General features: G+C 35.1%; 1 protein-coding gene across 1 annotated transcript in view; it reads left to right on the top strand.

Moving 5' to 3' along the window:
• IL13RA2 (interleukin 13 receptor, alpha 2) overlaps window positions 1-8,301 on the top strand; it is a 13,765-nt gene extending 5,464 nt beyond the window's left edge. The window contains exons 5-9 of the mRNA XM_008568152.1: window positions 1,716-1,900; window positions 2,828-2,973; window positions 4,666-4,807; window positions 7,314-7,429; window positions 8,186-8,301. Coding sequence (XP_008566374.1) covers window positions 1,716-1,900; window positions 2,828-2,973; window positions 4,666-4,807; window positions 7,314-7,429; window positions 8,186-8,206 — 610 coding nt within the window. The 3' untranslated portion in view covers window positions 8,207-8,301. The remainder of the gene's footprint in view (window positions 1-1,715; window positions 1,901-2,827; window positions 2,974-4,665; window positions 4,808-7,313; window positions 7,430-8,185) is intronic.
• Window positions 8,302-13,822: the final 5,521 nt, after the last annotated feature.

Here is a 13,822-nt window from a genome sequence, read left to right as displayed (position 1 = left end):
GATCGCAAGCCTCGGTGTTGCTCCCGCACCTCGCTCAGCCAGTGAGCGGGAGCCGGTCTGTACGTGGGATCCGAACCCTCGGACGGGAGCGCCGCCACGCTTCCCAAGCGGCGCACTATCCAGTGCGCCACTGGGCCGGCCCCGGCATGAACTGTTTCTAATATTTCTTTTAACTACCTCCTTAGTGCTGTGCCCATAGTAGATTATCACTAAATATTCATTAAATGAATGAAACAAATGATGATAACATTGGTAAATTGATATATAAGTATCAGAACTTAATGCATTTACTAAATAAAAGATCAAGAGAGGACAAAGTATTCCTATTTGTGCATTTTAGGCCCAAATTATTATGGCATCTTTCTTTAGAAAATTATAATATATAAGTGATAAGATATAAACTATCAATAATCCTAAAAACTGGGTTCTAATCTCTACGCTGGCATCATTTCACTTGATGGCCTTGGAAAGGAATTTCCCCTTTCAGGGTCTCAGTTTCATCATCTGGAATTGAATCGGGAAATTTCTAAGGTATAAGTTATTTGTTCATTAATTCAACAAATATTAAGCATCTGTTAAATGCCAGGCACTATTCTAAATGAAAAGGACAAGAGTGTGAATAAGACAAAGTCTCTTCCCTCTTGTACATTGTAGTTCATTTTTAACATAACTTTATCCTTATCTTAAGGAGATAAAATAATATAGGGAGGGACAGATACATATTAACATTTTAGAAATTAAAAAATAAGGATACCATGAAGCTTCCCCACTGGCACAAAGTAAATCTGTGTAATGTTAAATCTAGAACTCAAGTCTCCCAAACTCTAATCAGGTGAACTAAGAGAATAATTTTACAAACTCTGCCTGAAGTAAATACTTGGCATGAAGTTAATTTAGTAGACACCAAAATTTGTACCAGCACCTTAGCTGCTATACTGGCCTCATTTCAAAAAGGATTTTGGCTGCTTTTACAGGTAATGTCACATTTTTGCATTGCAAGCTATTCTTTAGGAAAATAAACCAGGCATTTATTTCTTCAGAAATCAGTAGAGAAATTCCCCCTAGTCCCTATTAGCTTTATTACTGGAATGAGGTTAACTTTAAATGATATGGTAAGAGTTCTTGTTTAGGAGAATGGGAAAATTATACATTTACTTGCCAAACAACTTCTTTTCTTTTTGCACCCACCCCCCCAACAGTTGGCTTTTCTGAGGTTTATCTCTTGATGTGTGTTGTATCCTCAGAGAATTTACATTAATTTTATTAAACATAATTATTTTGTAAGTCTGCTTTTAAATCTGTTTTCTTCTAAAATAACTTTCCCAAGAAAATATAAATAAAGCAGTGTCTTCCAGGATTATTTATGTAAACCCCAGGTTTTCTTAATAAGAATCTTATTCATTGATTCACAAACCCTGTTGGTGAATCAACATAACCTAAGTACATGAGTAAAAATCTTTGTCTTGTCTTTGGGATTTTGGGAAGACCCCATCAGATTGTAAGTTCTATGAAATCATGGACTATGTTTGCTTTCTCTACTTTTGTTTCCCTAGCACTTATTATAAGATCTGACATATAATAAGTACTCAATAAATGCTACACATTATTACAAGATTTTTAAAAATTCATATGGTATCTTAAGATAACTGAAAAGGGAGCACCATGATACTAGAAGATATTGTTAAGCACAATTCTCACAACACTTCTTTTTACAGGTATGAGGGCTTGGATCATGCATTACAGTGTGTTGATTACATCGAGGCTAATGGAAAAAATATTGGATGCAGGTTTCCCTTTTTGGAGGCCTCAGACTATAAAGATTTCTATATCTGTGTTAATGGATCATCAGAATCCAAGCCTATAAGATCCAGCTATTTCATATTTCAGCTTCAAAATATAGGTGATGTAAACAAACCACTTTAAATTCATTTTTCTAGTTGAGGCCATTTACAATCACTTAGAAGAGACAAGAGAGAGAGAGAGAGACACCTATGAAAATACAAAGCCAGAAAAATGAGTGCCAGCTGAGTGTATGAGGAAGGTCTTATTAAATACAAAAGTATGGAAGATAAGAAATTGAATGAAGGATAAAGTGTCATTTTCATATAGAATGCACAGTTTTTTCCCTAGCTTCAAAGAGTCCGTCTACTATATAGTACTTTTGTCTAGTGTTAGTGATGGAGTAATTATGGAATCACTATTCCCAGGTCTCAATAAGCAAATGGTTGGATACTTTCTTAGTCTGTGTTCTCAACTCTCAGTTATGAGAATGACAGGTTGTAGAGTCAGCCAGACCTGGGTTTGAATCTTGGATCTACCATTTTCTAGTTGTGTGACTTTGGGCAAGTTAGTTAACATCTTTGTTTCAATTTCCTTACCAGTAAAATGAGGACAATTGAAGACCACCTCATAGGATTATTGTGACACATAAATGAGATTATGATGCAATGTCCTTAGTACAGTGCCTGTACTAAGCACTAAATTAGCTTTAGCTATTAGTAAAAGTAGTAGTAGTAGTGGCCATGGTTGTAGTTTCTAATGATACAAAATAGAAAAATGATTCAGGTCTTCCAATTTTCCTCTTGGACTCAAATATTTGTCAGTGTGTGACTTATCCTAAAATGGGGTTCCATAATAACCAAGTTTCTCAATAAACTTATCTTGGTTGGCAAGCAACTTCGAGATTAATTCGCATCATAGGGAATAGTATTGAGCCACCTGGTTTATCCCTGGAGGTTTCTGTTAGTAGGTGTCCCTAGCTTTGGATAAGGACTACTGCTAAACTTCAACAACCTACATATTGAAATAGTTTCCTTTTGCTTTTCAGTTAAACCTTTGCCACCAGACTATCTTAGTATTACTGTGAAGAATTCATATGAAATTAACCTGAAGTGGAACATACCTAGAGGACCCATTCCAGCAAAGTGTTTCATTTATGAAATTGAGTTCACAGAAGATGGTGCTACCTGGATGGTATGAATATTGTATTTATTTGGGAAAATCATAAACATAGCCTTTTACATAAAATAGACAGCATGAGGACCCAAATCAGTTGCTACCCACACGAGGAATAGATCATGACACGTGTCTTAGTTTAATTTCTAAAAAGCTAAATAATCTAGTGTACAAAAGAAAGATATTTGTACTCTGAAAGTACAAAATCATACCAATTTTAAAACCACATAGGACCTTAGAGATAATCTAGTCACTCGTTCCAGTTTTATGTCAATAAATTAAAGTTGCCAAGGGCCTAAAATAGACTATGAAGAGGCCGCAAGTAAAACCAAAACAAAACAAAATAAAAAACACAAACACAAAATCCACTTCTTGAAGAACAACCATCAGGTCAAAATTAGAGTATGGCAGGGTTACAGGAGAATTGCTTGTACCAGGGAAGAAGGACTAACAGGGGAAGTAGGCAATGGTTGTAAGACTAATTACTACCCAGCACCAAAAACATGGTGATGACTTTAACCCCACATTGTTATGTTTTGATTTTATTCATTGTTTTCCAATTTAGGGAGTGGTAGAGACAAGTACGTGAGCCACTGGTTCTAATTATAGTCATCCTTTGTATAGGGAGGGAGGATTGGTTCCAGGACCTGCCCAAAATCTACTTCGATATTCAAGTCCCTGATATAAAATGGCATAGTGTTTGCATATAACCTGTGCACATTCTCCCTTATACTTTAAATTATCTCTACGTTACTTATTGTATTTAATACAATATCAATGCTATGTAAGTAGTTGTTACACTATACTGTTTTTTAATTTGTATTATTTTTTATTGTTGTATTGCTATTTTTTTCCAAATAGTTTTCATCCACAGTTGGTTGAATCTGCAAATGTGGAACCTGTGGATATGGAGGGCCAACTGTATAATTCATTTCATATGCAGATGAGAAAACTTGTTGTTGAAATGGCTTATAGGTCCCAGGGAAGTGAATCAACTTACAATCAAATTTCATAGTTAGAACTATCTCTTCCTAGTCCACTGAAAGTCTACACTACATTATGCTGGTTCCCAAGATAGGTTACAACAAAAGGAAAGTTGTTATTTTAAATGAAAAAACTCTTCAGCTCTTTAAAATACAAAAATCAAAGTAATTGCTGCAGTAATTTTTCTCCTTTAGATCATCAAGCCTTGTGATATTCTCATAGTTGAAGCAGTTTTATGCCAAGCCCTGAGCACTATTACATAGGTTTTAAGGAGGTTAACCAAAACAAGACTAAGGGGAAAAAAACCGTTATGTATATGAACTTTATAGTTTCCATAGAAATGACATTTACATGATGCTCTGTGTTTTGGTAACTCACTGTGTGTAGCATCTTCCAGTTTATGGAATGTGGGAAATTTGACACTAGTCCAAATACTGGGCATTATAAACACCAAGGCTACCTAGGAATTTTGCCCTCCCACACACGCTGTCCTTTACTATAAGTGACCCATTATCACCATAGAAATATTTTAAAATATAGATAAGGAAGGAAAGAAAAAAAATTAAAAAACAACAAAAAAACCCACCATACAGAGAGATAATCCCTGTTACGATTACACCTTTCTAGTCTTTTGATGCATATATTTTATGTAACAAAACCCACTTTGAAAGTGACAGATGTAATTACATCAGATAATGGAATGTTGTTTTTTTTCTTGGCTTCCAGAGTACCACAGATGAAAATGAAATGTACATCTTGAGAACAAATGAAAGCCTACAGTTATGCTTTTTAGTAAGAAGCAAAGTGAACATTTATTGCTCAGATGATGGAATTTGGAGTGAGTGGAGTGATGAACAATGCTGGAAAGGTATGAGCAAAAAGGACAGTAACTCAATAACTGGAGATATTTGCTAGCAAAATTAATTTTTTTGGTGTAATTTATAGTTATAAAAATGAAAGCCTCTTGTATAAAGTCTATTGAAAATAAATTAGCCAGCACCTCAATTGAACATAGACTTATTGAAAGTCTAATATTCAGTTACAACTAGGAGTTCTGTTATACTTCTGTTGCAACATTTTGTTATTTTGATTGTCAGTAAAGTGAATATGCTAGTTCTTTTTTAGGGGAGGGCAGAAGCCTATTTTAATCAATATTTTCTTATGCTTTCAGTGTTCAAGAGAACAGAAATCTTAAAGCATGTATAGGTCAGCATACATTTGTTTCCTACTGTGTAGTGCTATGCCTAATGAATATTTTTCTAATTAATTGTCATGATTAGTAAAATGCATATTCCATTCACTTCCAACACTGATTTAAAGTTACGTGACAAAAGAAATTTAAATCATATAATAATATAAACTGAAAAGCCTAGAGAGTGAGGCAAATATGATTGTGCTTCATAATATACTGACTTTATCAGTAGAAAATACTAATAATTGTTGAAAATTGAAGGAAATTATGTCAACATTGGTCTTTCACGTATACAGATATAGATGCAGCTATAAATACATATACAGATGTAGATACAGACAGATACTGGCTTTTCTATCAATCATTCATCTCCTTGCATGTTGTTCTACTATAGTGGAATCTCTATTACCTCCTTATGAGTATAGTAATATCACTGGTCCCTTTCATTAATCAAAAATTTATTAAGTATCTACTATATGTCAGACCCTCTTCAGGCATTAGAGATACAGCAGTAAAGAAATCTTTGCCCTTGTGGAACTTATATTTTATTCCCAAGTTGGGTGGAGATAGGTAATAAAAAAAGAAGCCAAACACATCATATGATCACTAAGAGTTATGGAGAAAAAATAGGCAGAGGAGGGGAGAATTCGATTAACCAAGAAATATATGGAGTCAGAAAGAGTGCTTATTAGTTCTATATTTTTTTAATTTTTGTCATCGCTATAAGAAATCTGAAGACTTTGTGTAAAGGTATGTCCTGAATTATATCTTGTTATTAGTCAATGCGTTGTATAAAGTGGTTATGATGAGTTTTTAACCACAAAATATACGTCCTTTTAGTTGTTCTACGTATAATTTTATTAGTGATGTTGATGACTGAGATTTCTTTTGCCCTTATGGGTATCTCTCGGTGTAATCTTAAAAACTTTGAAATTAGGAACAAAACATTTCTTCAGTTGCATGTGGTCTTAGTTCTTTAGGACAGTTCTTATTGGATGTTTCAAGTTATAGAAAGATAAGACAATAATATTTTCAGAAATAAAAATATGTCTACTTCAGAATTGACTCTATGTATAGGGAAAGTAAGTAGAACCTCAGCAAAGGAGCTTCCTGCCTTCCCCCTGTTAATTTTGCATGCCAGAAAACTTACATTATTCATAATTTCTCTGGGTTGTATTCTTGCAAATTTTAAGTGAGTTGAGCAAATGAATTTGAAGGGTAATTTTCTAGTACGAAATAAGACCCTAAGGGAATAGGACAATGAAAATGGTAGGGTGGGAGAAAGTTTGTAAGTCTGGGTCTGAGATTCAAGATGCTCTATATTACCCCAAAACAAATGGGAGATACTAGTTTGAGAACGACAAACCTTGTGTACTTTTTTAGTTTGTCTTGTGATTGCTTATTTCTTGCTATGCAGAAGAACCATTAAAACTTCATCCCTAAAATAACAAAACAACAAAAAGAAGAAAAACCTTGATTGCTCCCTTTAGTCTCTGAAATGTGAGACAGTTTTAAAAAGGTGGCCTTATAAGACTAGCTCCATTATTCACACAGAAATTTTTATTGAAGACCAGCTCTTGCTCACTAAACATTACATAAGTAAACATTCCTGAGAGTTAAGAGCTATGTGGGACATGTTTATTTAATCACTAGGCTAATCTTTTATCAATTTTTATGAAAAATTCACAAGGTCAAATTTTATTTATTTATTTATTTATTTATTTATTTATTTATTTATTTTGCATGAAGCCTCTTTTTTTTCATATATAAATGCTTTATTTTAAAGTTGAACATTATACAATGTAATAGTTTTTTGTGTCCCTTTACCATTTCCTCCCTTTCTCCCTGTCCGCCTCTGCCTTGTCCCCCTCTGGTAAACAAGGTCAAATTTTAAACAAAATCATATTAAGAAAAAAGAATTGTGCTTTGGGGAGTTATTTTTCTAAGTAAAATTAATCGATGTCATGGTCAGTAAAGTAGTTCTATATTAAAAGTGCACAAATGAAAGAAATGCTGTACTCAAACGTAACTGTGGTGTCTATGCTCTGGCAAATATGGCAGGGGCTGCCAAGTTTAACTGAGTTCTTTTCCATTTACTGGGAGTAGATTTATAGAATAATTCCATTTCAAAAATAGTTATAAACCTCTAACACTTGCCCTTTTCTGTGATTTTTAATCCTAGGTGACATATGGAAGAAAACATTGTCATTTTTATTTATGCCATTTGGTTTTGCGTCATTATTTCTTTTGTTAATAACTTGTCTGCTTTTGTATAAGCAAAAAGCTATATTGAAAATGGTAAGTGTATGATATTATAATGTTTAGTGTGAGACAGTAGATTACAAAGAATATTCTGCATTTAGAACTGTGGGGCTTACATTTTATAATTTTGCCTGCTCACTGTGGGTATACAATTGATGCTGTATGATTATGACGATGTCTTCAGATAATACAGCAACTCAAAAAATTAACCCTAAAAGGCTACATTTTGGGGTGGATTTAATTTTGTCAAAATAGAAGAATAATACTTTGGAACATGAATACTATTTACCTCTAGATTACAGAACACTATAAGGAAGGACTTATAGGAGAAAAGCAGGATTGGGAGAAAGGAAAGAATGACTAAAAATGCTTATTTTAGAATAAAACATATGACCAGTGTGCCACAGGCACAAGATCACATAAAAATGACAAAACATGGTACCTGCCTTGGAGTTCACATTCTAGCAGGAGAGACAGGATTCATGCAGAAAATACATCCTTCTAGATGACTTCAGATGATTGCTACTTGTGTTGAACAGGTAGTTACAGAATCTCAGAAGACGGGGGATCACTATGGGTCAGTGGGCTTTAAGGAGGAGTTGTGACTTAGAGAAAAATATCTTAAACCATGTCTTTTGAAGATAGAGAGAAATGAGAATGTGTATGAGATGCTTTACTTTGTCTACTGAATGCTTTGGTTTTTTGCTTATTTCTCTGAGTTATTAATTCTCTGTGAAAAAGTTCATTTACTAATGACAATTTGTTAATAACAGAACTCTTTCTAAATTTCAGATATTTCATAAGAAAAACTAAGTTTTTTCTCAAGAGACACTCTGTTGACTCGCCAACTTCCAATCATATGGCCATATGTTAAATATGAGTCTTATTAAACTGAGTTTTTTCTTCAAGTGTTGAATAATTTTATTTTAAAGCAAATTGTATTTAAATAGGCTTTGGAGTACTCAAACTCTCAGCTAGAAGTAAATTTTCTGGATTCTATTAAACAGTTTTTTTTTTTTTTTAAATAAATCCATGCTGCATGTAGAGAAGACAAGGGATGGGTCAGATTTTATTTAATGATATATTAATAAAACAATGTGATTTTACAACTTGTGCTAAGCCACAGAGATATTGCCAAATATCGGAAGATAAGAGTCTAGTGTTTGTTTGTTTGTTTGTTTTAAATTGCACTTGAGGTGAAAATATTCACCATGAATAAGATTGTTTGGCTTTAAAAGTAACCTGTGGGGAGGATTAGTAAGAAGCAAGAAGTTTCAAATACATTCAGAATCCTAAATATGTGCTTTATATTGCATGAAAGAGAAAAGTGGGAGGAATACGTGCTTAAAAAGCTGAAAATAATGAAATGACTAGGGATCATATTTGAAAAATGCAGAAGTCACAATCTACACAGTAAAAGCTTGGGAGTTTCCTATACTAGTTGACAGGCAGCATTTCCTGCTTTCTGATGGTATGATATTTTGTTTGTTCAAGGACCAAAAGGTATAAGCCTCTGAAATTAGTCAGAAGCCTTTTAAAAGTATACCCAGCCTTCAGAGAATGTGGCAACCTAGGTGTAGACAGTTGCTTTAAAATTTAGGAAATAATGGAGTACAGATTATTATCAAGAGCCAAGTTTTATTTTAGACTAATTTTTATTTAATATTATTCATAGTAGAGTGGGCATCACCTGGGAGCATAACAGAAATACTCCTACCTAGAACTGCTGTTAACAATCTGCATTTTAACAACATCCCCAGGTGATTCATTTGCAAGTTCAATTTGAAAAGCACTGATATATAGCAGTATTTTGGAATGAAAAATGCTAAAATAATGTAAGGGAGAGGTAACTTCATGGGCAGTGTAACTACAGCTATGACTGTCATTGCCACTGATCATCTGTAAAAGGGGGAAAAGAACTTAAACTGAAGTGCGATCCAGAATACCTTTTTTTTAACTATCACTTGTAATCAATAATAGGATGCATCACCATTTTCCTAAGTAGACCCGTCTTTGCAAACATTAAAACTCCTATGGTGAATTCAGATGTAATATGATTGGCCATTGCTGTCAAACTAGGGCTTGCTAAAGTTGTTCTTAGTGTGTTGAGGGATGTTGGGGAAGAAGAAGGAATGTAGAAGGGAGAGGCTAAGGTGAGGCAGAGAAATGGCAGGCAACTCCATACTGAGAGGATGAGTGGGTCTTGGAGACCTGGTATTCCAATTCCCTCATTTAGAGCATGGATAAACAAGCCTTCCTAATCAAAGGATTTCTAGAAATGCTGTCATAAACCTAGAAGACTCAACCAGAATTGCCTCAACAAAGTGGATATGAGAATCAAATGCCAGAGTTGTACCCTGGACACAGCTGGATCTTGGAAGAGGACCCCTGGAACACCTGCCCTGCTAGCTGTGTAGGTTTATTAACCTTACAATAATGTGACCTCAAATTTTATGAAATTAAATTTTTTAACTTCCATTTTTTTTTTTTTGGCATTATGATGGAGTTTTAAGATACTGAATATTCCCCAAATGCTTTATACCCAAACAGTGCTCTAAGTCATGGCTCCTTCTTGTCCATCTGTCTTCTGCTATCTGGGGATGCCTCAACCCCTCACTCTGAACCCCTCTTTCCTAAGATTTCCCAAGATCCAGCAACTAAGGAATAATAAATATTCTTTCACAGCAGGAGTACCCTAGGACTCTACTTTAGGGCTAAGGCTAGCAAGGATGGCTTCATGAGTGTGTCCTGCATGATTACATAGGGCTTCACGGTGGAAAGGGCCCCAAACATGGTTTAATGATCTGCTGTTGCCATATTGAAATTCTCAATAATTTTTGAAGAAGAGGCCCCATATTTCATTCTTCACTATGCCCTGTTAATTGTGTAGCCACTCCTGATAGCATCAATTCTGATTAGTCTGTCAAGGCTGTACCATTAAAACATGAAAACCACTCATAATTTTTTATGTTGGTAAGTCAGTGATTGGAACCTTAGAAATCACTCTGACCATTCATACTTTCATCCATCTATCTATTCTTCAATCCAGTTCAACATTTGTTGCACATATACCATATACCAGACACTGTGCTAGTGTAAATATACAGCTATCCGGCCTGAGTGAGATAGTCATCTGCTTAAAGGGGAGAGAAATAGCATTTATCAAGTGTTTACTATGAGTCAACGTCTATGCTAAGTGCTTTATACTTGTATATACTATTTTAATAATCTTTTAACCCTCACTACAATCTGACAGGTATGTAAGGTACCCATATTATAAATTGAAAAAAAAAAAAAAAACTTAGGTTAAATAATTTGTCTAAAGTGTTGGAGCTAGGATGGGAATTCATTATAATTTTCATTCTTAGAACAGTCCTAGGTGCATTCACTCTAAAAAGAAGTTACTTAAAAAACATAGACTCTCTCTGCCAGCAAAACAACCATACTCATGACAATTATAAGAAACAAATATCTATAGTCTCTGGAGATTGTACTAAAAGCCTACAGCAAATGGAGAAGCATTTATTCAAGAAAACCTACTAAATCTTAGAAAGAACAGCTAATGTCTGTGGCATTTGAGCCATAAACTGCTTCCTTCTCCACCTTTACCAGCTCAGTGAAATGGAAACTCTACTCCAGGTGGCTGTAGCCAATAACATGGGGCTCCATCTTTTCCCAGCTCCAGTATGAGGCTTCGGTTTCTCTCTGGGAAGGGTTGCATCAACATTCCTTATATTCCCCACCTCTGTGTTGCAGAAGCAGTTTTCCAGGAAAAAATGTCTAAGGCTCTTTTACTCCACTCAGCTATCACTCATAGGACAGAAATTCTACCCCAGGCACAGTAGGCCAAGAATAAGGAGCCCAAATAATCCTTACTCCAGATTGCCTGTAGGGCAGAGGTTCCACACTATGAAGGAGGGACAAGCCAAGAAGACCAGGGCTGCCTCCCAAGCCCATAGTCCTGTTTATAAGGAGTACCACTGCAAGACTAATAGTTTCCTGCCCCAGTCTATGAAGCAGTAGCACAGAGGTTCTGCCTATGGGGAGAACCAGGGCATAAGAGTGCAGAGCTCTCCCTAGGGGAACTGACTTTATTTGGAATAGAGAGTGGGGAAATTCAAGTCTAAAATGCAGATCTTGCTGGTGAGTAATTAAAAGGAGGTTGTCAGTTCCATGACAGCAATGGTAGCAAATGAGAGCAAAATGGTAGATCAGCAGCTTGAAGTTAAAAGAGAAAATCAGGCAGCTGAGAAAAGCCCTCCAGATCTTAAGAGCAAATCTCTAAGACAGGTTTCACGGGCTACTTATGCAGTGGAACAGAATTTAATTGGATCACACTGTGGAACAATTTATGCCCCAGATCATTTCAGCAAACAGTGGAGTAGTCAACTAACAATTAGTGTAAGCTAACAACCGGGTATGATAGCAATAGAGGCAATAGAAACTTAACTGAGGAGATCATGGAAAGGGATTAGAATAGATTGTGGGTGGTGGGGTCGAGGAAGGAGAGGTCAGGGAATTCCTAAGGCTGTGCCCTCAGGATAGCAGCATCAGAGGATACACACTGAAGAGGGGGATAGACTTTATCAAAATAGTTCAGCCAAGTATCTAAACAAATAAATAAGCAAGCATGATGGGATCAAATTCAGAGTTGCTGTAATAGATTATCTAAAATATTCATTTTTAAATAAAAAACTACAAGATATGCAAAGAAACAGGAAAATGTGACCCTTACAGAGAGGAAAAAAAGCAGGCAACAGAAACTGCCTTTGAAAGGGTCCTACTGGCAGATTTAACAGACAAAAGAAAGAAAGAAACAGATATTGAAAGAAACAGATACTGAAACAGATATTGAAGAAATAATGGCTGAAAACTTACAAAATTTAATGAAAAACATTAATCTATGTTGAATTGAAGTCTTCATTAAATATGTTTTAAAAACTAAAGGAAACTGTGCATAAAGGAGTAATAGATACATCAATATTCATGTTATGGGACTCAAAGAAAAGAGGAGAAAGAGAAACAGACAGATATTGAAGAAATAATGACTGAAAGCTTACAAAATTTGATGAAAAACATTAATCTATGCATGTAAGAAGTTGTATGAACTCCAAATAGGATACATGCAAAGACATCCACATACAAGGAAACCATAATCAGATTAACATGACTTCTCATCAGAAAAAATAAATAACAGAAGGCAATAGAACGGTATATTTAAAATGCTGAAAAAAGCAAAAAGTCAACCAAAAATAATCTTATATCCAGCAAAACTATCTTTCAATACTGAAGGCAAAATAAATACATTCCCAGATAAACACATACTGAGAGAATTAGTTGCTAGCAAACATGCCTTACAAGAAAAACTAAAAGAAATTTTCAGGCTGACAGCAAGTTACCCCCACATGCTAATTCAAATTCACAAACAAAATTAGAGGACTGTTAAAGGTAAGTATGTAACTATAAAAGACATTGTAAACAAATATTTCTTCTCCTGTTTCCTCTTAAGTAATTTAAAAAGCAATAGTATAAAAGACTAAGTATAAATTGTATTGTTGTACCTATAGCGTATAGAAATGTGAGGTATTTGACAATAACATCACAAAGTAAGTACGTAGGAGCAAAGCTGTACTGGAGTAAGGAAATGACTCCAGATGATAACTTGATTCCACAGGAAGAAGTAAAGGAAACCAGGTATGGTGAATAAGAAGGTTCATAAACCAAACTCTGTCAATATTACTTGCTCTCCTTTCTTTTCTCAACTGTTTTGAAAGACATAAAGTTATGCAAATTAATAATTATAACAATATATTGGGTTTGTAACATACACGGATGTAATGTGTATAACAATATAATAGTACAAAAAGGCAGAAGAGGGGACAGAGCTATATAGGAGTACCATTTCTGTAGCTCACTGTCATTAAGTTAGTATAAATCTGAAGTTGATCTGGTAAATTAAAATGTATACTGAAAACCCTAGAGAAACCACTAAAAAAATAAATTTTAAAAAAATAGTGAAAAATCATTAAAGTAGTTTAAATGGTGTATTAAAAATATTTACTTAACACAAATAAAAGCATTAAAGAGGAAAAGAAAAACAAAGTGATTTGAGATATAGAAAAAGAGCAAAATGGCAGTTGTAAGTTCAACCATATTAGCAATAACGTAAAATGTGAATGAATTAAACAATATAATTAAGAGACAGAGAGTGTGGTCAAAGGCAGAGCAGGGGCAGACATGCATGCGGCAGACTCAGGTGCAGACTACCCAGAGGGTGGTGCTGTTGGCCAGAGTGGCTGGGGAGGCCCTGGCTGCCCCCATGGTGGCTCAGGTACACACCCAACTGCAGCCAGAGGAGCTCCCCATGTCTCATGAGCACCTCATGACCCAGGCCCCGCTGGAGACCCCTCATGCCCCACCGGAGACCCC

Source organism: Galeopterus variegatus, unplaced genomic scaffold (genome assembly GCF_000696425.1).
Source record: "Galeopterus variegatus unplaced genomic scaffold, G_variegatus-3.0.2 Scaffold381, whole genome shotgun sequence".
Lineage (NCBI taxonomy): Eukaryota > Metazoa > Chordata > Mammalia > Dermoptera > Cynocephalidae > Galeopterus > Galeopterus variegatus.
Note: the sequence above shows the minus strand (reverse complement) of the source record. Positions and strands in the feature narration are given on the sequence as shown.